The sequence below is a fragment of the Pocillopora verrucosa genome, chromosome 1 (genome assembly GCF_036669915.1).
Source record: "Pocillopora verrucosa isolate sample1 chromosome 1, ASM3666991v2, whole genome shotgun sequence".
NCBI lineage: Eukaryota > Metazoa > Cnidaria > Anthozoa > Scleractinia > Pocilloporidae > Pocillopora > Pocillopora verrucosa.
Window position 1 is genome coordinate 35085872 of NC_089312.1, and position 12801 is coordinate 35098672.

General features: G+C 37.1%; 1 protein-coding gene across 2 annotated transcripts; it reads left to right on the top strand.

Moving 5' to 3' along the window:
• The first annotated feature begins 1055 nt into the window (after positions 1 to 1055).
• Positions 1056 to 12472, top strand: LOC136282295 (uncharacterized). 2 transcript variants are annotated; one of them, XM_066169747.1, is made up of 9 exons: positions 1056 to 2223; positions 6101 to 6247; positions 6973 to 7168; positions 7639 to 7720; positions 8312 to 8477; positions 8887 to 9025; positions 9175 to 9346; positions 9691 to 10820; positions 11534 to 12471. In XM_066169747.1, exons 1-9 carry the CDS (start codon positions 1168 to 1170, stop codon positions 11839 to 11841), a joined length of 3396 nt encoding a protein of 1131 aa, XP_066025844.1. In that variant the 5' UTR covers positions 1056 to 1167; the 3' UTR covers positions 11842 to 12471. The 2 variants fall into 2 exon arrangements, with proteins under 2 accessions (XP_066025844.1, XP_066025849.1); XM_066169752.1 differs by lacking the exon at positions 1056 to 2223 and adding an exon at positions 3879 to 5176 and having other exon boundaries at positions 11534 to 12472.
• The last annotated feature ends 329 nt before the right edge of the window (positions 12473 to 12801 follow it).

Consider the following 12801-nt stretch of genomic DNA (forward strand, 5'->3'; position numbering starts at 1 on the left):
TACGTGTTCATGAGAGAGATTTTCCTCAAATGACAAAAGATAATAATGACTGCCCATCTCTGTGGAATATATCATGGAACTAAATCGGAACTGTCAAAGGTTAAAAACTCACTCGGCAAAATTTGAAAAAAGGAAAAAATTCGATTTTCCAAAAGCATCTTATCATTTGCAAGATAAATTGCGTAGCACATTGCTTCAAAAACAAATTAAATTCTTCGAAGGAATACATCATAAAGCTATGAGCTTTTGCATATATGTATTCGGTCATATTTCAGTCATCTAAAACAATATTCGTTTCCAAAGATATTAATGTCTAACGATCAAACGGATCAATTGAAAAAAAAAACATTCATGGTGGTGCGCGGTTCGTAAATACCCACAAAAGTGAGCGGAAGAACCAATACGTCACTGAATCTGCATTACTTCAAGACGAATTTGTAATAACCACGGACAACGAGTAGATCTTCGAAAAAATGGTTCAAACAGACTACACTAAGAAGTGTTTGCTTTGACACCGACAAAAGCAATTTTTAATCGAAACAGAGCTGGCGATAATTAAGAGATGGAAGAGATATAATATTGACAAACCCGAGTCATAAAAACATAAAATCATAAAATGAAGGACGTTGGGGAAGTCCCAATAAAATAGTTGGTAACAGTATTCATGTATGTGCGTCAATGTTAGCATATTAAAAAGTCGAGACGCGCACTTTAGTGTTTTTATTCATTATACCTTAAGAAGTCGCCGCATTTATTCATGTCCTCTCATGATATTACTTAAAAACAGCTGTTTCAGTTATAAAATGCAAGCTTGACCGCTTGTGTTGTTTTATAAATTTAAAATTTATTTTTTAGTTTATGGTTTAAGGGCATGATACTATTTACTTTAAAAAAATACAATTTAATCTCTAAATGACGCTTAGTTCAGTTTAAAATCCTTTTGGGAGCTAAACACAAACGAAACTTTCAGATCAATATATGACTTAATTACCATACATCAAAAGGACTCACGCCAGGTGCTGATGTGTTTGGTGTATATTATCTGAGCCCCCCGGTATAAATTTACTTGTTCTTCAGTCGATCGACCACCACACGTATTTTCTCGAACTCTGATCATTTGCCGATTTCTGAATCAGTTTCACGCGTGCGATTCTGACTCAAGTTTACATGTCCAATATTGCGGTCATGGGCAAAACAAGCTATTTAATGATGGCTGTCTTTGTTGGATGTTTGGCCGCAATTGTGTTTATTCAGAAGGAAAGAATAGATTTGAACTGTCTATGGAGTGTTTTGCTCCAAAAAGGTGACCAAGCTCGTAACGAAAAAACTGATCATCTACAGAGAACTGCTCCCTCAGAAAATGCTTGTAAAGGTCAGACAGATTCAAGCTTGCCAGATGTACCATGTGCTATTGATGATTCATCAAGAAATACTAAGGAAGTGAGATCAAAACAAAATAACGGAGAAAGCGAATGTTTCGCGCAAGATGGTGCCACAACCTCAATAAAAGAACAACAAATGGAAAATGGAAATAAACATTGCAAAGGGAAAAAAGCGAACGAAGAACAAAACAACGAGATTTTAACAGGTCATATGAAGAAATTAGGAGAACATGGCTCCATTATAATGCATGGAGAAATCGAGGAGCTAAATTTTGTACCAAACGGGAAAGATTTTTACGAACATTTTTTACGTAAACGGAGACCTCTGATTATGCGCGGAGCAATAAAGAATTGGCCTGCCGTACAGAACTGGGCGAACGAAAGTTACCTCCGCGAAAAATATGGCGAAGTCGTGTTTGACGTTCAACTTACAAAAAAATACGAGGGAGAATTTCCAGCGAAGAAGACAATGAACCTTAACGAGTTCCTTACGATTTACAAAAGCAAGCAAGTTTATTTAGACTGTCCTTTTCCCCACAGTGATATGATTAAAGACATTTTCGTTCCGTATTGCTTGCAATGCGAAGAAGTGATGCCAACTATTGCTAGCACTCATTTACTTTTTAGTAGTGGAAATACAAGCTCTAGTTGCCATATGGATGGATATGAAAACCTTCTAAGTCTCATCGCTGGAAAGAAGGAAGTCTTAGTGGCTAGTCCGAAGTATGTAGAATATTTCTATCCTCGGAACCACACTACAGTGAACATTGAATCGCCCATTGATCCAGAGGCAGTGAATTTGGAGAAGTTTCCCAAACTGGCCCAAGTACCTTTTCATAAGGTAAGCTGTTTATATCTTCACTCATTTTAATTTTCATGATAATAATGTGCATGACGAAATTACGCGCTTCTGATTGGCTGAAAACGAGTGCCATCTCATGTAACACGAGTGCAACGTTGTAACACGAGTACAAACTACTTTACCTAAGGGCTCGTGCAATTTTGTTGTCCTTTCAAACTTTACACGTGCCTATTAACATCAAATTGCACTGGAAATCATGTTATTACCTTTACGAAAAAAGTTCTACACAAAACGTTTCCACAGCAATATTTTTTATTTCCACTTATTTTTTTATTTATTATTTTTCTTAATTCGTGTGTTTTCTTTCCTTTGTTCATATTTTGGTTTTCGTCATGGTTTTATGTAAATTGAAGATCTTTAGACGGAATTTTTGGTGTCAAGTTGTCTTTTAATCGTCATTAGGGATGTTAAGTCGAAATGAATGGGGAGCAGATGCCTTGAAAACCTCATCAGTAAAAAGCTTATGACATTAAAAAACACTTAACATTATTCCCCCTCCGATACTAGTTGGGATCCTTACGGTTTTTTGCACTGAAAATAAAAGGAACGGGTGATCGCAGATATTGATGAAATTCAAGACGAAATGCTAGATACAAAGAAAATAAACCTGTCTTCTTTCTTTTTACTTTTATTGTTAAGTCTGAAACGATTCCAAAATTAATTCAATGCGTTCAACGGAACGCATTCCTTATACCAGCTTATCACAAATTGCGCGAAAGACCAAAATTATGTAAAACGTCGCGCAATCCAAAATACAAGTAAAAGTCAAACCTTTGTTTTTAAGCAGCAACGCATTAAGCGGTTACCTGTATTAAGCAGTCGGTTGTCAAAGTCGCGTGTTTGTCTTCCCATAATTACGGCAATTTTCACCTCTGTTTAGCGGTCACTAGAAGCCCATTACTTCACCCTAAACTTAGTCCCAACGGTCTGTTTGTATTGTTCTCCACCTGTATAGAACGGTCACTTGAAGCTTAACTGTTCAAATAAAATTGAGAAAAGGGTAATTTAATATTATCAACAAAGTTGATAACGTAACTTGGCAACCTGAATCTTATTTTATCCCCTAAAATATGAGTAAGTAGTATTTTTGAGCGAGTGTTTGTAAATTAACTTGTCAACATTGACAAAAGATGGCGTCTTTTTTTTTATTTTTTTTTATAATACTCCTATTCTGTGAAACCTGTACAAGCCCGTCAACCTGTATCAAGCGGTCTCCTCGTCATTCCCCTTTGATGACCGCTTAAGGCAGGTTCGACGGTATTATCTTAAGTTTTGCGCCACGCCACAACATATTCCCAGGGTCTTGCCAGTGTAAGGATGTGTCTACCATGGCTGAGACCAAATCATGTAGCTCCCCCATAGTGGGATGGAAGGGGAAATAGTTTTCTTCTTCGTCTCTCTCTCTCATTTCATCGTTCTTCCGTCTAATAAATGTCTTCACTTTTGAAGTCAGACATTATGATAATTTTGACAGGAATGTGATGTAGAAAAAAAAAATTATATTAAAAAAAAAACCAGACAAAAATATTTCTCTACCCCCTACCATTAGAAAAATTCAGGCTTACTCTTATGTACCCCCTAGGGAGATTTGTAACGATTTGTAACGCCTGGAATATTTTGAAGCAGATGTATTCCGTGTTGGTCTGCCTTGTGTTTTAGAAACGATTACACGCGAGCAGAAGGTTTTTCCTCCAATGGGCTCGTTAGGCCTCAGTGAAACGTTGATGAGGAAGACAAAAGACTCGCATGCTAATTTCTAAAGCGATCTTCTTCGAAGAAAAAACGCTCCTAGGGTACTTCTTGTCTCTGGAAGGCGTAAGCAAATCAAGCCCGGGTGCTATCGTCTTTTTTGAGTCAGCTACTTGTTTAGACAGCAAAGTTTCCGTCGTATTCACGTTCGATTCAGAATTTTCTTTTACGAATTGTTAATGGAAGTTGTTTACATAGTCTCAATTCAGAAATGACCAAGATCTCGAGTGGTTTTCTTCGCGTGGTAACACGATTAACTGTCTGTGTTTTCCTCGTACAACAACATGTTTTCGCTGATGAAGATGAATTTTTAAAACATCAGCCGAAAAACGGTGAAAATGATGTTAGTAAAAGACAAACAGAATGCAAGAGAGATGGGATTGGCAAAACGGTGGACGACACTGATACGAAAGAAAATACATTTGCAGCTGTTAACGATGTGGAAAAATACGAAAAAGCAGACCTAATGCTTGACGATCAGTGTAAAAGTAAGGAACAAAACCAGTCAGGGGATGAAGTCACTAAAAGAGAAGCTGAGAAGCTTGTAGGTCATTTGAAAAAATTGGGAGACCATGGATCTCAAATTATTACTGGTAAAATAGAAGACATTGATTATATTCCAAATGGGAAGGATTTCTATACACATTTTATGCGGAAAAGAAGGCCACTTGTGATGCGAGGTGCTGCTTCAGACTGGTCTGCTGTGAAACATTGGGCAAATGAAACATACATGAGACAAAAATATGGCCATGTTGTATTTGATGTTGAGTTTACTAAACATTACGAGAGAATGCATCCAATTAAGAAAACCATGAACATGAGTGAATATCTGGATATTTACAAAAATAAACAAGTTTATTTGGACTGCCCCTTTCCGCAATCTGACATGACTGCAGATATCATGGTTCCATACTGTCTACAGTGTGAGGAATTGATGTCTTCTATTACAAGCATTCATTTGTTGTATAGTAGTGGTAACACCAGTTCTAGTCTCCATCAAGATGGATATGAGAATCTTCTGACTCTAATTTCTGGAGTAAAGGAAGTTCTTATAGCAAATAGCACCTACGGAGAACACTTGTATGCCAATAATTATTCCACAGTGCCTGGTTTATCACCAGTGAACCCTGAGTCAGTAGATCTCAAAACGTTTCCATTAGTATCAGATGTAGTTTTTCATAAGGTGAGGAATGGGAATTTCTATAAGATGACTTGCGTGTAGAAGCTGGTATTTTATGATCTAAATTGAATTTTGACCTTATTATAAAAGACTTCAAGTGACTCAAATATGTTTTTCCAACAACATACCTGTGGGCTCATGCTGAAAAGGTTTCTTATTTTAAAAAATAATCTCCTTGATGTCTTAGTGGCAGATGAAAATCAAAGAGAGTTGCATGGTTTTGCTCATTTTTTTTTCTAATTTGATTTCTTGGCACCTCCTTATGAATTTATTATGAATTTATTTATAATGATTTTGACTGCTAGAGGTGATGATCATATAACTTCTCCCTATAATATTCCTACATTATGAACCAAACAGGTTATGAGATTACTCCAACTTACAAACTTAGAAGGTGTCATCTTGATCTGACACCAAATCCTTTTCACTAATTTACAAGCAGTCAGAAGGAAGAATCAACAATCAGATCTTGGGAGTTAATGGGTAAATTAGCATAGATATTATAAGCTGTTGGGGTTTGCATTGTTGCCCATTTGCTTTTCTGGCTTTCAGTCTGACTATTATACACTTTATCACTTGGTTGGCTTTTGGTTTCTTTAAGCAGATCTTGAGATGCTGATACACTGTAAAGTTTGATCAGCTGTTGTACACTTTTTTGCTATTTTATTTTTTGATTCAGCACACATGAAACAAGACATTAAATAAGAGATACAACAAAATTTACCAAATTTCCTCCTAATTGATTCATGAATGAATGTCTATTTTTCTGTTTTAGATGACTGTATTTTTTAAAATTTCTCCATGCATCTTAGAAATTTCAAGAAAAATAAATGCAAAGAAAACCCAAACCTTCAATAGGCTTCTAGCATTAATTTTTCAGAGACTGGTAACTTGATGACTAAAAATGTTTTTTTTTTATTATCTTAGGTTGTTCTAAATGCTGGTGACATCCTGTACATTCCACAACACTGGTGGCATCATGTAAGATCATTTGAATGTCCAAACATTGCCATTTCTTTGTGGTTTCATCCATTTGCAGAAAAAGAAGAAGTTTCTCTTGATGAGGAAGAGGAGGTAAGACATCAAAATTAGTCTATGGATAAAAATAATTTCCTCATTTTATTAAACTTACTGTCAGGAATCATTTATGTGTTTCGTGATGATCTTGTAGAGATGTTTTTATTACAACTTCTGTTGAGTTTGTAGACCCAGCATTTATTTCAGGAGCTTGGCATAATTTTTCAAAATGTAATATATATATATATAATTTATGATTATAAATTTTGCATTTATTTTAGGATCTATGTTAAGCCTGTTTTTGTATTTGCAACATTCAGTAAGATCAGTTTGAAACTTCAGGTCTGATAACAAACTTAAGTAAAGCATCTATGATTAAACTTGAGTCTTAAGTTGACATTTCATGTGTACATTGTAAGTGTAGCATAGCAACCCCTTACCTGTTGATGTGACATATTTTTAAGCCTTACCAAAAATCTCAGTCATTTCATCATTTTTGAAAATCATCAACTTAAAGGTTAAATGGTATTTTAATTCTGTTTTGTATTTATTTTTTGTTGCATACCAGTATATAGCTGGAAAACAAATGATAGTTTAGTCTGATAAGGGCAATGCTAAAGGGAACTTTTAATCACATGTGACCCTAATGATGGTTTCTGCTCAGATTTTTGAAACATTTCTTCACTGTCACTGCCATTATATGTCTCTCTTCTAAACTATCCTTACTGTGCATATTATTTTTTATTGATACTTTTCATTTTACTGGCTATTCTTACTTTCAGCAAAATGTGTTTGAAGACATGGTGTTGGCAACAAAAGCCTTTAACAAACTTGTGGAAACTTACCCAGAAACAATCAAATGTGAAGCACAAAACAAACCAATCACAAAGGCCTTCCATCCAAGCTCTGATTCTTGGGATACACCAAGAGAAATCCTTGCAGAGGAACAAGTCATTACTTTGGCCAGCGGATATAAAAGTAAGGAAGTTGTTTTTTTTATATGATTCATTTATAAACAATGTATTATCTGTTTATGAATACTCTAGTTTGCCTCAGGTGTGGTAGTTGTCACTGAACTGAATTTGGATCTTTCAGTCTTATACTGTAACTTAAAACAGAATTATCTTCTTTTCATATATAAATGGATTGATATATGAATTTTATAAACCAGTTCAATTTTTACTTCATTTTATAATCAGGAGCTGAAACAAACTTAAGTAGTTTGAAAAGTAATTTTTTTTTTTAGCCATAATACATGTATACAAGACCTCATTATAATTTCAATTCTTAAACCATTTCTAAATAATTTGAAATAGACTGGTATTGAAATAAATGATTAAAAGTGAATTTATCATGATTATTTAAGTCGAGAAAGAATCTTTTAGTTTTTAATAAATTCAATACAGACTACAAGTATAATTCAATACACGTGTAAATTCTATTTTCAGTGCCCAGAGTAGGGTTTGGTACAGCAGGTTTATTTAAAGACACCAAGGATTCTGTTCTAGTGGCTTTGACTTCAGGATACAGGTACTTGATTCAAAAGTGTTATTAGTAATTAGATATTAAAGAATTTAACCTTTTAACTCCCAGACAAATGTGTAATTCTCCTTACTGTCAACCATACAGTTCATGCAATGTTGGTTCAGAGAATTTAGTATTGGATCATCTAATTATCCTGCAATTGATATTTTTGTTTACCCACATCAATATTCTGGATTCATTCCAACTGAAAGATCCATGTTCAGGCCAAACCAGGCATAGAGTTGTGTTGCTGAGCAAGACACTTTACTTGCTTAGTACCTTTTTCCAAAATTGTGGCTGGGAATTGCTAAAAGACTAAACTCTCATCTTGGAGGAGCACATGTAGTCCTAGTTACTTAGTGATATTGAAACCAGGAATGAGTACTGGCAGTTACGGGCCACTGGCGACTTTAAGACTTGACTTCTACTCTCCAAGGTGTAAAAAGCACTTGAGGAAGTAAAAGTTGGCTGCTTATGATTGCAATACTGAGCAACAATTCTAGCCTGGGCTTTAAAAAAGGGGTCTGATTGCCATTTAGTGAACCAAAGGGACTCTCCATATCCCACTCAGTATCTGATGTTTGTTTTCTTTATCAGAATGATTGATTCTGCCCAGGCGTATGATGAGGAACAGGTGGGAGAGGCTGTACAAGAAAGTGGGATACCAAGGGAGGAGGTTTTCATTGTCTCCAAAGTTCATCCACGTTTTCTTGGTTATGATGAAACCCTCAAGTCTGTGGAAGAGTCACTTACCAAGCTTAAGGTAATTAAGTGTCAGCTCTCAGCTCTTTTACTTTTCAGCCTGAAATTTTCTTGAGTAGAACAAAAAATAATGTCTAAGCCATGTGAGATCAATCAAAAGAAAAACATGGATGAATATTCTTCAGTATCCATATTCTCCATTCTCTTCTCTATACTTTTCCTTTGGCATTGAAAAGGAGAATTTGTTTAACAATCAAGAGCTTCTCTGGTTGGTGATCATTTCCCCTATACTCATGCCCTTATTGTTTGATTGTGGGATGATATTGTGGGGAGAAATTAGATGCTCGTCACTCTTAGGAGTTAAAGGGTTCATAGAAAAGGGTATTATTATGTATACAAACTTTCTTGCCACAGTCTTGTTGCATGATGGCCTCAGTCAGTAAGGTTTTTGTTTGTACATATTTCTGCAGGTTGATTACATTGATCTCATGTTGATTCACTCAATGGACTGTGACGAGGGACCTGGTGCCCACTTGATTTGTCAACAAGGGGAGCCTAAGGGAACATGGGAAGACTCTTGGAAAGCGGTGGAATCACTTTTAAACAAAGGCAAGTTGGTTTATTTTCTATCACATCATGTAACGGTATGATCTATTTTTATCGCTAGTAGAATGAACGTAAAGAATCTTAACTCCTTTCAATACAATTTTGAGCCTATAGAATTCAAACTAAAGGAAGTCGTTTGTGTTTCTTTGCAGGGAAAATCCGAAGTATTGGTGTCAGTAACTTCGAAGTTGACAACTTAAAGCGTTTACTTGAGATCTCAAAAGTTCAGCCATCAGTTGTACAGAATTCCTTTGATCCCTTCAACCAAGATCGCGTAACCCGAGAATTCTGTGAGAAAAATGGGATTCGATACATGGGTCATAGGTAATGAATAATCAAAATTATGTACTGTGGCTTAACAAGAAGTGTAGCTTACTTTGTGAGCGTTAAATCGCAAGATCGTTGTTGTGTCACCCCCCTCCCCGCCCCCCCCCAAAAAAGGGTTGAGAAGAGAAGGAAATATTACTTACAGACACACTCACTCAAAACAAACCGCAAACAATCAAGCAAACAAAGTGATATTTGTTAATGTTAGCTATGCATGGACTACATGTAATTAATCTTTACTCTCTACTATTAGCTGCCAGAGATTTTGAGGTTATCCTAACTCTCAAACAGTCAGTTACGTGAGATTTTGTAAGTAGCTTTTGTTTTATCTTCAATCACAGCACGTTAGGTGATTCGTGGAAAAGAGAGGGCCTGCCTGTAAATCCAGTTCTATCTGACCAAGGTCTTCGGAAAATCGCCACTAAGTTCGATGCTTCCATTCCTCAGTTGGTTCTTAAGTGGTCTTTAGAGAAAGATGTTATTGTGATTCCCCGCTCGCGGAACCCGAACCATATTAAAACAAACCTTCAGTTTACTCACGTAATGCTCAACGAAGACGACCGAGAGTATCTCGAGAGTCTTGATGGTAAGATAATCGTGCCCGACGATGGTCCTCCCTTCGATTCCCGATCAAAGCCGAGTGTTTCCGATCAAGAGACGACGGAAGAGGAAAAGACCGCAGACGAAAGAGCTCGGAACGAAAGTGAAGACATCAGTAAGAAATTGGTTTTATTGGGAGAGGTTGATGCAAAAGATTCCACGCTGTATTTAAGTTCTGATGATCATTGGATTTACGCGTTCGACTCCGCCTCAGGCGAGGTGAAATGGAAATACGGAACTGCTGATGAAGGTGGATCAAAATGCGAGTTCAACTCTGATGGAACTGTCGTGTACTGCGGAACCGATGACAAATCACTTCGGGCGCTCAGCGCTGTCAACGGTAACCTTATTTGGAAGTTTTCGACAGAAGGGGCGGTTACTTCCTCGACCCGAGTTGGCGCAGACGGCAGTCTCTATTTCGGGTGTCTAGATGGCTATTTTTATGCCCTTAATCCAGACGGCTCCCTCAAATGGAAGACGGATTTAGCGGCCGAAATCTGGTCATCGCCTGCTCTTCTAGAAGGCGGCAAAGCTGTGTTCATCGGCTCCATGGCTGAAGACTGGGCAAACGTGTTCGCTCTTGACGGTGAAACCGGCGAAATCATTTGGAAGTATAAAACAGCTGAACCCGTTTTCTCCTCTCCTTCCGTTAACCATGATAACAAGACCGTATTTTTCTGTTCGTACGATGCAAACTGTTACGCGTTTAATACTGAGAATGGTCGCGTGCACTGGGTGTTTGAGGCCGACTCGGCGTTTCAGTCGTCACCTGTTGTCAGTAAACTGGACGGGACTCTCTTTGTTGGATCCACGGAGGGAAACATTTATGCACTGGATTCCGCTACTGGAAAACTCAAGTGGATTAGGGAAGGTTTGTCATCAATATTCTATTTTTCTCAAGTAGGGATTCAGAACATTTCGAATTTTCCAGTCTAATGGTTTGAAACAGTTGTGAAGTTATACTTGTTAAGCGGTTACATTTTCTTTGGCGTGTGCCAAGCCTCGGAACAAATGAGTGAGTGAGAGAACATTGGTGTTTGTTTAGGAGGAGTGTCAAAGAAGAGTTACCTCTCTCTTCCAAGTTCATTTCCTTTAATTCTACGCTAAGTTTATACTTAAACTGAAGATCATCTACATGTGATGCATTTTCTTTTCCAGGTTCAAAGAAGGTTGTGAATGTAAAATACTTGCATTGTCGTGGCATTTTTACTTTCAGAATTTGACTTCAAAGTCTAGTCACAATGTCGTGACAAAGGCGTAACTTCTGTTTTATACTCTATTGCTGTGTTGGAAAATTTTATTCAAGATAAGAAAGAGGGCGTCTTTGCTACCATACACGAAAGGGATTCGCGACATGGTATAAATGAAATGACTATGGAAGCGATCTTCGCAGTAAGGAACACTATTTAAGCAGTGATGAAAACATCACTACTGCTTAAGTAGTGTTCATTACTGCGAAGATCACTTCCACATTCATTTCTTTATCTGCAGGTCACATATATGATTTTCATATATTTACAGTCACTTTCAAAATAAATGCATTTTCATTCATCGACATATTTATTTGTTTATTGATTGAATCAGGAAAGGGTGAGCTATTCTCTTCGCCGTTTGTCGCTCCAAATGGAAATGTCTACATCGGCTCAGGTGAAGGTGAGATTTTAGCTCTTCGTCAGACTGATGGCTCACTCGTGTGGAGTTTAAAAACGGACTCCGCCATATGGTCGTCACCGCGCCTGGATAAGAATGGACTGTTGTTCATAGGAGGAATAGATAATTATTTGTATGCCCTGAGAGCTGATGACGGACAATTGGTGTGGAAATACAAGACAGATGGACCTGTTGTGGGCACCCCGCTGATCACACGTGAGCACGCTGTACCACAAGCCTAAAGTTTTCAACCCGTAAAACACAAAATGTCTCCATAGCCTATCAAACTAAAGACAAAATTAAGGAAAGGATTCGACTTTGTGCATTTACTTTCTTGTTACAACTGATGCAGTGTAATTGGCTTTAGTGAACGTTGGCTGAAAGTTAATCTCAGAGTCACTTACGATGACATAGAATTTAAAACGCAGTAATATGCTTTAAATTATGCGTAAAAAGATAACGTCAATGAATCCTAAAAAGTGGAGAACCTTAATTTAAGATACTTAGAAGGACAGCAGCTCATATTTCATACGTTATAACTCAGATGTGGGGTGCCTGTGACTCAAGTTTCTGTGCTACTGAAATCAAGTGAATCTAGTTATAGGGTATCTTTTAAAATCTGTACTTACTAAAATTGTAGGCTCTTTTTTGTTTGTTGCTTTCCAAATAAAGGAAGATTCAGATTTCAATCCAAAATATTTTAAAAAAGGATATTGGCTTCTTGGAGAAAGTGATTAAAGTCATATTCATTCTTCTGAAAAGTAGCACACATGTGACATTAATGCTGCTCTCTCTTTCTGTCCTACTGAAATCAAGCTGTTGTACAGTAGATTTTGTCACTGGAATGGAAATTAGTTCAGTAATAAAGTCGCTCAATTCAGAAATATAGTTCATTGGCAGTTTATTCTTCATAGTCCCCATTTTTAACCCTGTTGGCAACGACTGATCCCCTCTGCGATCCACCTGAGACCAAACATCCTCCATTCCCCCCCCCCCCCCCCCTTAAAATTATGACTGGTCCTAAAACTACAAGTTCCTCAAGGTAGTCCAGATTTTCTGTCGTCTGGATCTCAAATCATCTAAAAAAGCGATTGTTATCAATTACGAGTCCTCTGACGCAGTAAGAAAGCTTTTTAACCTTTTTTTGTTGAAAGACTTTTGTGAATATTGAAAATAGTAGGTGGCCTGTTCGCAAAGTTCAA

Bases quoted from the DNA above. Each gene is read 5' to 3' on its own strand.
- LOC136282295 (XM_066169747.1), top strand. From the start codon at position 1,168: ATGTCCAATATTGCGGTCATGGGCAAAACAAGCTATTTAATGATGGCT. The intron at 6,248-6,972 runs GTAAGACATCAA...TCTTACTTTCAG, and splicing joins CTCTTGATGAGGAAGAGGAG to CAAAATGTGTTTGAAGACAT. The intron at 7,169-7,638 runs GTAAGGAAGTTG...TTCTATTTTCAG, and splicing joins TTTGGCCAGCGGATATAAAA to TGCCCAGAGTAGGGTTTGGT.